At 34.1% G+C, this 14,619-nt stretch overlaps 1 protein-coding gene across 1 annotated transcript in view; it reads right to left on the reverse strand.

Annotated features, from left to right (window-relative positions):
• The window catches only part of DNAH8 (dynein axonemal heavy chain 8), a 120,052-nt gene that overhangs the window by 59,152 nt on the left and 46,281 nt on the right, over positions 1-14,619 (reverse strand). Inside the window, 16 exon segments of the mRNA XM_069008487.1 lie at positions 5-251; positions 1,091-1,252; positions 1,879-2,013; positions 2,805-2,912; positions 3,012-3,098; positions 3,969-4,156; positions 5,882-6,060; positions 7,735-7,907; positions 8,855-9,079; positions 10,891-11,052; positions 11,345-11,449; positions 12,005-12,107; positions 12,256-12,419; positions 12,512-12,665; positions 13,030-13,229; positions 14,208-14,448. Of these exon segments, the coding sequence (XP_068864588.1) occupies positions 5-251; positions 1,091-1,252; positions 1,879-2,013; positions 2,805-2,912; positions 3,012-3,098; positions 3,969-4,156; positions 5,882-6,060; positions 7,735-7,907; positions 8,855-9,079; positions 10,891-11,052; positions 11,345-11,449; positions 12,005-12,107; positions 12,256-12,419; positions 12,512-12,665; positions 13,030-13,229; positions 14,208-14,448 (2,633 nt within the window).

Consider the following 14,619-nt stretch of genomic DNA (forward strand, 5'->3'; position numbering starts at 1 on the left):
ATACCCTTTTTGGTTTTCAGTGTTTTCCTCCACAGAGTAGAAAAGATTCCATCTGTCCAGTCATTCGTTGCAGCATCTAGCTTTCCAAACATTTGAGGAGCAGTAATAGCTTTGGGGTTCATGCGCATTTCCCTGTGAGGCTGGCCACATTCTGTGAGTGCTCTCATTAATATAGTTATCACCATTGTTTTTCCAGATCCACTAGGTCCAAGTGTCATCAACCCATGGCGTACTAGATTAGTTTCATACAACTATTAACAAAATCAAAGTAAAAAATTTCAATTTTAAAAATGAAAATAAAAATAAACACATGCTTTAGAAAGATTTCTCCTTGCACTTAGTAGCGATTAAGATGTATTAGACATACAAGTTATACGCTCAGGATTGAACTTAGCATGCATTTGCTGAATTTTAGTGTTTTGTGGAATAGTACATATTTTCAGTTGCTAATCTTCTTAGCACTAAGCAAGTTCACTATAAACAGGTCATAGAACTAAAACTCACCTAAACTTTTTAAAGCAACTGAAAATAGTTTTACCAGATTTAAAATAGGGTTTTCTGTATTATCAAAAAGGAAAAATTAATATTAGCAAAACATTCATGCAACCAAAGTGTGATTAATCACTACAGTGCTGAAATACCTGAGTACATGAAACAGACACAGGAACTGCACTTTCTCCAGAACTGTGTATGGGTTTAGTTTCAGGAGAATTCTCTACTGAATTTTCTAGCTGTCTTTTAATATTAGCATTAGGTTTGCTGTGGAAGTGTCAGTCTGCCTATACAAGTATGAATGAACTGAATGGCACAAAACAGTGGCAGTCCTTCTGAGTGACAAAATCTTGTAAGATGAAGCATATACAGTTCTTCCTCTGCAAGCTGAATAAAGGCTTTTATCGGTCTAGGACGAAGCTCTACAGGCACCACAGTGCAAGTCCCTTGCACTGGTCTTCTTCAGTGGGGGGATACACACAACCTTCAGTTTTTCCCATATTAGATGTGCAGGTTCTTGGGTAAGACAGTGGTTTAACCACAAACACGTTGTTCTGCCTCCTGATTGCAAAGAATGTTTTAGGAAAAAAAGTTTTACCTGAATGAGTTTAAGATTCCATGGTGGATGGTTAACCAATCCTGCCTCTTCAACCTGATGAGCTACTGCAGCCTGAAGCTCATCATAGGTACTGCTGTCCAGCTGCAACCCCGGGAAGAGATCATTGATCAGACTGAGAAACAAAGGCTCATCTTCATCTATCTGAAACAAAAAATGTTATTAAATGTTTAAAGAAAGGTTATCCGAAGAATGTTTCCAAATCAACATTAGTCTCTGTTTTAAAAGAATATGCAGTAATAACATACTTTCTAAATACAGATGCTTACTGACAACTAACAGGAGAGCTTGCTACAAAAACAGCATTTTGAAAATGTCATCCACAAGCCATGCAAAAGAGAAATTCAGAATTGAAAGAAATTTGCCACTGAGTAGACACTGGAATCTATTTATAAAATAGGTTTGTAAACCACTTGCAGCATATATTAGAAAGAACACCCTATCTGGAAAGAAATCTTTAAAAGTCTGATTTAGTGGATACTAATTATTCAATTTACTTATGGTACAGTACTCAGTCTGGGCACAAGTCAGTACACTGAAAGTCACATGCACAGGTAAGCCACTATTAATCTACTTGAATGTTTGCATAATGAACACTCTTTACAAGTCTAATAAACTCTCTATGCTGTTTAATGATAACCTGAAGGTTATCCTGTTTCAAGTTTTAAAGAAAATAATGTTTGAAATTTTTTCTAATCTCATACCAAACCCATGAAATATCTATTAGGCTTGCCTCTACATAGTGCTAAAATAGTAAATTAGATTCTTACCAGCTTAGAAAGATTCATATCTCTTAACCCTCTCATAACAATACTTAATTCGCCTTCAGTTGGCCTGGCTCTCTTTTGAGTTCCAAGAGTCCTCAGTACTGAAAGGATATTCCTCAGACCAAAGTCATAATGGACCTAGAGAGTGGAAGAAGACTTATATATCAGTAACAAGTTCTCTAGCTTTATTTCATCAGTATATCAAGATTTACTTGCATATTGTATAGTACAGTTGTCCTGCCTGGAAAAGATAGCTAAAATAGGAATTGTTGTTGTTGCTTAGGAATTATTCTGTTCAAATAAATGAAGGATAATAAAGTTGTTTTCAGGAAGATGTGTGTGTGCTATAAGGTTTTTCTTTTCTAATTTAAATTTAATTCATTTAACCATTTATCATGCCATATAGCAAATATTTTATAGCTGTGAACAGCAGGGTTCTAAAGCACTAATAGTTCCATTCTATACCATGTCTTTCCAACTAAGGCATCTTAAAGCACAGACTTCAGATCAAGGCAGTGTTGTGGGGACATGAGCAACTTAAATCAAACTAGACATTTCTCCTGTGGTTTCCAGTTTCCAATTTCCAACTACTTACCCTAGCCCTAGATAATTCTTACAGACAATTTATATGACTAGGATAATTTTTGTCTGGCTGACTTGTTTAGGCAGAGAACCTCATGCACTTGCAACTAATTAAAAAGCATCATTTTTAACAAAAAAAGGTGCATATACAACTACATATTCATGAATTAATATAGCAATTTATTCAGAAATTTTACAGAGGTATTTGTTTAAATTATATTTAAAGTAATTCAGTATTTTGTAAAAAGTATGTAAGTGATGTTTCAGAAACAATCTGCATAACGTGAAAAGTAGGAGGTTTTACTGTGTGAATACAAAGACAAAAGAAAGGGAATACATAACATTACCTGCTTAGTGAGCTGCTCCTCACAAAGTTTATAAAGAACAAAGAACTTCTTAGCCAAGACCACATTATCAATAAATCCGTAACTTGCAAGTTTAACCCTTATAATTATCTGAAATACAATTATTTTTAGAAATTCTGTTAGTTTCTCCTGAAGACAGGTCAGCAAATTAAAATACATTTTTCCTTTCAGTTTAGTCAGGAATTATACCTGTCTATCTGGAACCATCATTGCAACAGTTCTAAATTGAATTTTGAGATTTTCTGGTAGTTCTTGACGTCCAGCATATCCAGGATTCTAAATAAGAAAACATAATGCATCATTATGCATTTTTAATAATTATTTACAGCAGTCAAAATTTATAAATATTTATTTACAACAGTCAAAATAGCTGCCTTTTTACTGTTCAATAAAAATAAATGCATGTATAAATACTTCAGAGTTAAAAGTCTTGCCTATCAATTATTATAATTTTAATCTCCCATAAAGTAATCTTGGATTGCCATCTGCCTTGGCATTAGGAAACGTACACCTTAAAATTTCCTGCCCATGAGATTACAGAAAACAGTGCTATAAAGCCTCGAGAATCCTATGGCAACAAGAGAGCATATGCTAAAAGTTAATATTCTGGGAAATCAAAGAATTTTTACATATCCATGTAGGCATCCATCAGTCAAGATGTGTGTCCCTGAAAGCTATCTTTCTTACATCTCCTTTCAATGAAGGTTCTTTTTTCCCCCCTCCCTACAGTATCTTTCTCATTAATACTATTAAAGTATTAATACTATTAAACTACTAATATGTTAATATCATTAAAGCATTAGTGCATTATTAATGCATTATTATTAGAATTATTAAAGATACAGCAGTAAAGTGCATTAGTGTTTCAGTCCTCTCAGTGAGCACAGAGAATTCTGCAAGTTTGGTCAAACTCTTAGTCTGCATGGTGAATAGCAATACAGCAATGAAGGGACATTGAACCCTTTCAATTGTATTAAAGTCAAAATGAAGGTGTGCCATTCATAAATAATCATATTATTTATGTATTGTGCACTTCAGTCTAATTCTATACTGACATCATTTTATTAGTAAGACCACTTATCTTCACCTTGTCACTTAACCTCTATGTAGTATAATTTGTCAGTCTAGAATTATTATTACACTTACCATAGTTAGGAAAATTCCAAACTCTGGATTTAAATCTACACAGTCTCCGTCAGCAAAAATGAACTGCTTCTTTTTTTCTTTTCTTGCTGTTAAAATAATATAGATTTGTTGTGCTGCTACTGACAAGACAGGCAACTCAATTCGGTTGAATTCATCAAAACATCCCCAAGATCCAGACTGTGCAAGACCTAAAACAGGGAAAGAAAAAAATATTATCTCTTGTCCTTCATGCATATTTGAATATCTGAGCTAAATGACTTTTGCTGCAAATAATTAAATCACATTAGTTTTATTTATTGCCCTGTGGTCAAGGCCTACCTTCCTTCAATCTACCTAACTATTTCCATATCTGTCTGAATTAATATTATTTGATTTATGCACAATGCTTAAAAAAGAATCAAAGTCTGAAAAAAATATTTTGATAAGTTGGGGCATTTGGTAAGTATTTTGTACAGATCATTCTGTGAATATAGCCTTTTATTGTAGAGTAGCATTCAATTATTTTCAAAAAGCTGCACTGTTAGTCAAAAAAATTAAAAATAAGTGACTTAGAGCTACAAAACATTAGTCTTAAATGTCACAAAAAAAAAGTCATGGTTTTTATTTTACCATTTTAAGTTCCCACTAAACAAGTTTCTCATGGAATAGTACAGGATATTAACAACATTCAAAGTATGAATATGTGTGTGAAAGAAAGAGAGAAACCCAGAGAAAGAAAAATAAATTTAAAGAGAAATCTAGAAGTACATATTAATAACAAGAATATTTTTGTACAGGATTATTTTCACAGTTTCCTAATTTCTGTTTGGAAAAGTAACATGTACGTAGTAGCACCTAAGACAATTGTTTTTCTTTTCACAATGTTTTATAAGAAAGTTTCTAACAGCATTTTTTCCCAAATGATGTTAAAGTACCAGTAAGCCATGTTTTTCTTTCATGTACACTGAAAGCTTGCTATTTAATTGTGAATAATTTATGCAAGTCATTCAGGGCTTATTCGTGTTGTGCAGTTAAGGCTAAATCTCTTTAAAAAAAGACATTCTGTCATGAATTGTGTCAGTCAAAGATTTTCTAAAATTTTTATGACTTTCAAATGGGCAATATGTTTATAAACCCACAGCTTTAGCCACTTTCATGCCCCTTGCTTCCCAATACATACAATACCATTACTCTGAAAAACGAGATGACAGAAATCTCATGAAGTTCAAGTCCCTTACTGAGAACAGAATAGCTCCATGCAGTACAAGCTCTGTGCTGACCAGCTGCAAAGCAGTTTTGCAGAAAATGACCTGCTGCTCCATTTAACAACTAATTAAGCATGAATCAGAGCTCTAGCCTTGTAACAGGGGAAGGCAGCTGCATACTGGGCAAGAGTGTAGCCTGCAGGGTGAGGCACATCACTGTTCACCTCTACTCTGCACTTGTGAGATAGAAGCTGGAGCACCATGCTCACTTTGGGGTTTCCCAGTAGGGGAGAGACATTGATATATTTGCACGAGTGCACCAAGTGGCTGCTGTGATGGTCAGTGGCTGGAAGGAGGACATGACACAGAGGGAGAAGCTGAGAGAACAGCATTTGTTGAGCCTGGAGAGAAAGTGAAGGACAAAGCCTATTGCTGTTACAACTAGATAATAAGAGGCACTGAGAAATTGGAGCCAGGCTTGTCTCAGAGTCACAGAGGAAGAAGAAGAGACAATGGACACATGCTTCAATGTTAAAGATTCTAAGTCAGTGGAAGTATAAAAAATGTGAAAATGAGAATGGTCAAAACACTTGAGCAGAGGTGTTGCAGAACGTCCATCTCTGGAGACAGTCAAAACCCAACACAAAGAAGGTACTGAGCGCCCTGCTCTACCTGCACTTGCTAAATGACCTGTGGAAGTCTCTTCTACCCTGTTTGAAGAAATCTTACCTTTGAAAATCCTACCCAAACCTCTGAAGTCCATTTGATCGGAGCAGTTAAATACTACTACGTATTTTCCCAGAGCCTTTCCCATGTCTTTCGTTGTTTCTGTTTTACCAGTTCCAGCTGGTCCTGCTGGAGCTCCTCCCATGTTCATTCCCAAAGCTTGCGCTAAAGTTATATAGCACCTACAAATATTAATTGATGTTAATAAATTCAATTAGATTAAAGATGTAAGTGCATACATATAAAATACAGATCAAGTTATGCAATAGATTCTACAGCCCCTATGTTGAAATGCTACTTCTTCGTAAGGCATTTCCATGGATTTCAGTGCAAGAAGCTCAGAGAGGTAAAAGGCACAAAATATAGCATTTAAATATTACTTATAAGAGAAAAAAAAGAAACAACAAATCAAACAAACAACAAAAGAAACAAACCCTGGTGTTAACAAGCTAAAAAATCAATGCATATCCCATGAAGGTATTTCTCATTAACTTTGCTGGCAGCTATAAAGAGCACATTCTGCTGTTGAATCCTGCTATGTCATCATACTCTGCAGCATCTTAACCTGCATACATTTAATTATGTAACTTTGGCTATATCCTCAAACGTGAAAGAATAAGGATATATGGATGGCCTCTTCCCCAGTTGTGGGTAAGAAATAGTTACAATTCTAGGAAAAAAGAACCCTAAGCTTTACCCTTTTTTTTTTTTTAAAGTCTTAAAAGGTCTAGACTACAGTTTTACTTATATGCGAGCCTTAGTTATGATTTTCATTCATGGCAAGGTGTGGAAGAGTAATGCTAAAGGAATTAAGCAATGGGGCATCTTCACTGTCAAATCAACGTAATTTGGACACATTCTAACTGAAGTATTTCTGGTTTTAATCCATAACTGATCAGAATTTTATAGCTAACTACTTCCTCAGTTTAGATTGAATTACTGTAATTTACTATGCCCAACTTGCACTGCAGGAACTTTCTTGCTTTCTATACAATAACAAACTCTGAAGTGACAGGAAGGCTTTATCTATACAGTTATACTTCAATCAATTTTGGGGTAGATTTTAACAGTTTTGTGTCAAAAATACTCAATTGCTGAGGGCAATACAGTTCACTGCAGAAATCTACTAACTTTCCATGTTGTCACTATAGCAGCTCTACCTCTTCTGCAGAAATAAAGGTATTCAAAAAGTCATAGAAGCATACACACCATATAGATACCAAAGTAAATGATCGTAGGTTGGAAGTTATTTTTATTTCTTGAAGGGACCTTTTTGCAAATGAAGTATCTCTTGGTCTTCTATTTTCTCATTTGGTTGAAAGTGACATCTCAAGAAAGGATCGAATGGAGAAAGAACTTGGACCAGGAAGGAAGCAAAGAAATTCCCAAGCGGAAAAAAGAAATATAGTTCTTTGTTAAGCCACATTTGAAACAAAATGGCCATTTACTTGCCTGGCTACAGAAGAATGGAAGGTGAGTGCATACAGTTAGGACTTTTTCTTAGACTTTCAAAGAAGCCATAGAATCTTTAGAGATTCTCTCATTACCAAATTTGAAATACTTGACCAAATCTTCTCTTCAGTATACTGCTAAACTATATGTTACTATATAACCTTAAAACAATGAATTTCTGTTACTAAGTGTTCCTTTTAAGACTGGGCAGTGATAAATGTACAGATTAGTGAGACTCTACTTTACTTTTTCTAAAAGAGTATATTAAGCAAATGTGTGAGAATGTTTTCATGAATGATCTAACCCACACAGAACTTAACTCAGATTTTTTCTCTTAAAAGATAAATGTTAAATAAACACTATAGATATTAAAAGTACTCCTTATCTAGAAATGTTTTTCTAACCTGTCTGTAAGAGGTGTTATAACCAGACGATCAGTGCAACCCAAAAATTCATTTTGGTAAATAAAATCAACATCTGTAATTGCTACGATGACGTGATCATAATCTTCTTTGTAGTAGAATCTAGACTGCTTTAACCACTCAAAATCAGTTGGTGTTCTGATGTTCATTTTCACCTTAAAAGAAAGTAAATGTGTTATAACTGAGCACCTACATTTATTGCCTTTATCAATTGTGATAAAATGCTGATTTGTATGTGAATAATGAGTGATTACTCAGATCTTGTGTAAGTAAACTTAAATACAATAAACATCACATAACATCTTCAGACGTATGCTAAACTGATATTAAAAACATCTTGACCATGTAACCCGATCATCCCAACATCTGTGTCACCAAATAAATCTTCAACTGCTTTGGTAGGACAGTCTGCTTTCCAAGTGAGAAATGCAAATAGCATACCACTAAATCCACCAAACACATTGCAACAAAGGGTGTGATGAGGGAAGGATGTGACTGAGGCATAGAACCAAATGCTGTATCTAAAAAGCCTCTGGAAATATGTGAGGGACAGTGTTGAAGGATGCCATTGCTCGAAGAATAAAGGAATGGTAACAGTTTAGCACAGTCTCAAAAGTTCAAGTATAGGATTGCAACTATCTGCAGATTTCAGTAGGTTTTTTGTTTCTGTTCTGTGTAGTCTCCTTGAGAATGTGCAGCCTTGTGCCAACTGAGATTCTGTAAAGTCATGAGGCAGTGATGTTACAGTTACAACACCCTCAGCAGTCTCAGCTTTTTAAGTTGTGCAAGTAAGGAGTAGTAGAACAGTTTTTCAAAGGAAGGAAATATTTTAAGTTTTGTCTACCAAAAAAAATTCTATAGGAAGGCATGGAAAATTTAAATATTCCAAGAAAAGTGTAAACATTTGGCAAAAATATTTAGCTGACAGAACTAATTAATTTTATTCTAGTTTTAGCAAAATTGTATTATTTTTACTGTGGTGAGATAATGGACATCTTTCTCTTACATGTGCATACACATGTAACTGTAACTATCACATATAAGAAAGAGTATTATGATAGAAAACGCATTTAGCTTTCAGAAATCAAAATCCATACTTTACCAAATCATCAAAAATATCACGCTGATGCACATGAATGGTAATAAGTGTTTCAAATTTCACTCTCTCAAACTTGGAAAGATCCTGTGTGGTCTGGCTAATCAATGTATTCAGAATATCCAGAAATCTAGCATTGGTTACATCCATGATTTTTTTGTCATCCTTAGCATGGCGCAGAGCTTCTTCTCCATCACGTGTCCACAATATTTGAATTCCCAGTAATCCAACCTAAAAATGTAATACATGAAAAATATACAAACTAATCACTTGTTGCACTCCAGCTGTGTTACACGAGCCTTAGGTATAACAGGAACAATAAATTATGGTGTAGACAGTTCCAAAATATCACTATATCCAGCATGAATCTATCCCACCAGGACACCACACCTGAATTAATTGGCTCTGCTGCCCAACCTGCTGAAAAGGCACTTACAAATTTTACAAACATTTGTCACACAGTGAGATACACTCAAACTAAGGACTAGTGTCAGTTTCACTTCTAATCCTTTGGAGTACTCCAGTAGTACAAACCTAAAGTGGCTCGGGGGGGAAAAGACCTTCTGAAAATTTCCCATTGCCTATTTGTAACTAATTAAAGAACATTAAAATGCTGTGCATTTTCACTGACCACAGGATGGCTTGCCTTGTAACATTCTGTCATGCCTAGAGTACAGCCTAGAGAACACTGAACTGCAAGTTATTTTGCTTCCAAATCAATCTAGAGTTACAGAATGTTGTACATAAACTACTGTCTCAGATTTCTTTTGATTTACAATACCCACAACAAAAAATGATACATAAGCACTGTATCCCTTTATTACCTTTATTCCCCACATTTCTATATTCACAAAGCAACAAGCCCTAAAAATTTTACTCAACATCTCTTTCTACTTTTCCGGCTCCCTATGCTTGTAGTGAGTTCATGGTTACAGAGTTTGTGTTTTAGAAGATAGCCTGATGATTTTAAAATGGTGAGATATCATAAATAGAGTCTAAAAGAATTAATTTTAGAATGACCAACTAGTCAAACATAAATAAAATAAATTTTGGATGTGACTATTTCATGCTACCTATATCAGCAGCAGCTGAGCCAGGAAACAGGCAGTTTGAAGAAAACATTTCATTTGTAACTATTTTGCCCAATTTCTTCTCTCTTCTCTAACACAGCTTTACTTTGTAAAAATTTCTTGGCCAAACCCTTCTAACACAAGCAATTTTTTGACCATGAGAACATGTGTATTAGGAAGATGTGAAATGCAGATGGTAATAAAGCCACATCAAAATGTCTGACATGCAAACAAGACAGCCCTTATTTGTTAAAGGCAGTGAAAATTTTCAAATAAACACTGCTGAGACAACACACAATTATATCATAAATACTTTAGGATAATTCTATTAAATATTTAAATGTATTGATTTTTTTTTTTAAATAGCAACCTACTGGCCAGTTTTAATATCTGCAGAATTTTTATTAAAAATTACACCCAGCACTGTTCCAATCAGAAAATTACAGATTCAGAATTCAGGATGGGAAACAGATCATTACTTTTTAATGAAATTTATGAATTATCAGTAAGACGGAGGAGATTCTAGAATCCTTCAACATAGCCTTGTACTAGGACTGCACTATCATAGTGACAAATACATGAACTAGGAGGCAAATCTTGTAAATTATGAGATAAATAATCATAATCATAGTTCTTGCAATCTTAAATTATGAGAGAAATCAATCTGCACATGCAATTTTATTTGCAGCTGAAAGGATTCAATATCCATTACAGAAAATACAAGCTCTACTTTATATTCTCCAAGAGAATTAAAAAAACCTAAATTTAAAGCAGATGGCAAGAAAAATACTATGCTATATCTGGGTACCAATAATTGAAGTGATTAAGGATTGCCTTCTACTGACCAGATCCTTCCCCTTGTTTCCCTTATGAAAACTTCCTCATACAGGCAATCCCACGTGCTCTTTACCTTGCACCTGCCCCCATATGCAAGCCAGGCTGCACACACACATCCACATCTTGTATTCTTACCTGGGCTGGGAATTGATTAAGAAAAATCAGCAACTGATATCCTGGGTCACTAATTTGGTAAAATGCTGCCCTAATTATGCCATGCAATGACTTCTGCTGAACTTGCAATAAAATCTTCAACCAAATTTCTACCGGTCCTTTTGCAAGCACTGGAGTGTCCAACTATAAAATTAATGAAAGTAAAAGGTGTGAAATAGAACATACTTACCAACCTTCTATTCACGAATATGAGATACTACATAGTTACTAAATTTCTATTCATGACAGCTACAGATTTTACTTCAATTAATATCCAAAAAACTTATTTAAAGAAGACATATTCTAGTCTTGTTAAAAACAATCCTTGAAATATTTATTTTTAATTAACAATAATTCACCTCAATACATCTTATATGTTCAATAATAAAATTGTTTATCTATTAATGTTTCTAGAAAAAAAAAATCAGATAATTACTGAAATTTTTTCTCCTTCTCTTGATATGACTGCCAGTATGCGATCATAATCCTTTGGGTGAAACTCTACTTCATTTATGTTGTCAGATATGGAAGTCAGATGTGGCTGTAAGGATAATTCAGGAATCATTCAATGTAAATATTTAGCATTAGGAAACAGAAAAAAAAAAATCTCAAATAAGGTTATCCTGCAAAAGTTCATCTGAACCTACAGATAAATTTTTGGCCATCTGTAGGTAATGATTACAGAAATGGTTGTGTAGAGTTTTATCTGTCTACTGCGTTTTTACAGTTTCCAGAGATGATCCAGCACAGATCAACTGGCTTATCTCAATCAACCCTCAATAACAATCCAGACTAGCTGGATGAATTTTGCAATATGCAAAGCAGGAAAGCCTCACAGGGTCCCTTCTATTAGTTTAGTTGTGAAAGAAACCACCAGCAAATCACTTGATGAAATCATATTCTAGTGTTCTGAATTCTGAAGATTGTTTTGAATTACAGGTATCATTTCACAGTTTGTTAAAAAACAGAGAGCAAGAAACAATTTTTTTTTCAAGCAAACTTTATAAAAAGAAAATGTTTGCATCCCATATTATTAAATGCTCCTCCATATTCTAATTCTTTTTATATAAGTAGAAAAAAATCACTAAGTTTGTACCTGGATTGTATGAGAATCACTTGCTTGTCCAAGAATTTCAACAAGTGCAGGATCAGAAATAAAAAAGAATCTTGGAAACAGCAGTCTTTTCTTCTCTAGGTATCTTTAAAATTGAACAAAATTTTTATTAAACTACTTCAGGTTGCAATTTTTTCTATATAGGGGTGTAAGTAAGACTGAAATACTGGAATTAATGTTTCATACAAATTATTTACAATATAATAGAGCATTAAAAACCAAACAATTCATACCCTGTAAGTGATTTCTGACATACTTCCAACTGTTCATGTAAATGAGGGAGAAGCTGTTCCATGGTATCATCTCCAACACAGCAGGCAACTACATTTGAGTTTTCGTGAGCTCGTTGCATTATTTTTACCCATGACTTGTCAATATTCTGAAAACGCTTTGCTTCCTATATGTAGGAAAACCAAAGCATAATATGTTGAAAACTATTGCACAGAAAGATTTTAATACAAAATAATAGGCAAGCATTGTAAATTTTACCTGGGGTAACTCTTTTGCAATATCTCCTGCTACAAAAACAGCTTCCAGATAAATCCAGAGGTTCTGCACAACCAGCCATTCTTCAATTATGCGTGAAGAGTTGCTTAGTTTATAAACCCAGCTCTGAATTTGCTTTTTAAATGCAGTATTGTATCTAAAAGAGGATGAGAAGCATAAATTATTTAATTCTAAATAAAGCTATTATAAAATAAATTCTTACAATGGTGAAAAAAACCCCACACCCAGAACAAACTAACTCTTACTTCACTTAGAGTAAGAACAGCCTCGTGGAAAGATTTTACCACCTTGATTACATTCAAGTATATTGAGACAAAAGTTGTCTCAATTGAATGTGCATGGAAGTCTTTCACATAAGGATGCTTTTCATTAGGCCTTGTAACACTTTTTTTCATTAAAAAAATATTTAATTCAGATTTACTGCTGATTTAGCTCAATAATAGTATCGTTGCTATTGCAGTGTGTTTGTGAAAATGCCATACATGAACAATTCCAAGTACCTATTGGACAGCAAAGAATCAAGTATCATTAAACTGTCCTCCATCAGTATCATAATTTCTGCTGATTCAATTCCCTTTAACAGTAACTCTCCTCTTGATTTGAACTGTGAAAAGCTCAGACTTTGGACTCCCCAGATTTCAGCGACTTGAGATAGCTTGGCTTCTATATCCTTTTCCTTCATAGCAGATATGCATATATCCTGCAAAGAAAGAACCACATTTCAGACTCTCTAATCTTGTGAAATGAAATCTTTCCTAATACTGCACATCTAGTCATAGAATATTAAAAAATGCAGATATCACAGTACAAATTTTACTCACTCAAATTATATGTATGGATAACTGAAAAAAGCACACATGGGAATGGATGGATATATATTTTCTGGGGCTTCACATTTCGTTATTTCTGTGTAAAAAGATTTTTGGATCATAATTTCTACAAGGCTGAGGAGGGGTAGTGATATAGACTCATCACCAGATGGACTCTGACTCTTACCACATTTCAGTTATAGAATCACAAAATCTAAGAATAGTTTAAGCTGGAGAGGTCAAGTCCAATGTTCTATTCAAATCAGAGCTTAATTCAAAATTAAGCAGATCACCTTGGAATGCTCCCATATAAATCAAACATAGATACAATAAGTTTTTGCATGTGTCTTTACTGTATGAAACATGGAAACCCCACTGAGTTTTCACAAGTTGTATGAGGTGTTTTTTTGAAGTTATGTGGTTCAAAAGAAGGCATAATCATCTAGAAAAGTCTTAATATTAAAGATTATTAAGCATGAAGTTTTCATTTAAATTTTCTGATTTATCTACAAAACTATGAAGCAACAACAAAGGTAAAAAATTAGGTAACCATGATCATGTGAAGTTTTATTTGAGGATTTTTTTCCTGTTTAAAAAGAGCTAAGAAAAAAAAATAATGGCAGGAGGAATGTGAAGAAATTATCTAAAAACAAGTGTCTAGAGATTTCAGCTGCTACCTCTGTCATTACTCACATAGATAAGAGCTTCTAAATAAAACACAAATTGTTTTAGACTTGTGTGGTCTGATTGGGAGTCAAGGACTTCAATGAAGTAATTATTTTTAAAGAGGGTAACTCTTTTATAAGCAATCACATTATTTTTGATGACAATATAAAATGAACAAGGAGGGGAAAAATGTATGTACCTACCTCAATGTCTTCTTTATTTTGAAGAATTGGTGCTTCCATGATGTTTCGAAGGCAGAAGGTTTCAGATTCTATATCAAATTGATGTCCTGTTGTTTCAGCAATACGATCCCAGTGTCTTTGCTTCATTGCTTTGTCAGACATCATTTCCAGCAAAGAACAACACTCAATAAAATCCTCAATTCTTTTCTTGAGATCTGAAAAAGCTTGCCAGTGGTGGAGGCCTTTAGGTAGTCTACGGCACCTGCAGTTAAATTAAAGTGATACAGTAGTAAATGCCTGTTCTGTCAAAAGAATTGTTTAAACAATAGTTTAAACAAGGAGATATGAAGTGGATTGTATTGAGGTCAACATTTTCTATGCCAGCTAGCCTACCTGTTTAGGAAAAAACTAATACAAATGCCCTACTTACAAG

The sequence above is a fragment of the Aphelocoma coerulescens genome, chromosome 3 (assembly GCF_041296385.1).
Source record: "Aphelocoma coerulescens isolate FSJ_1873_10779 chromosome 3, UR_Acoe_1.0, whole genome shotgun sequence".
NCBI classification, from domain to species: Eukaryota; Metazoa; Chordata; class Aves; order Passeriformes; family Corvidae; genus Aphelocoma; species Aphelocoma coerulescens.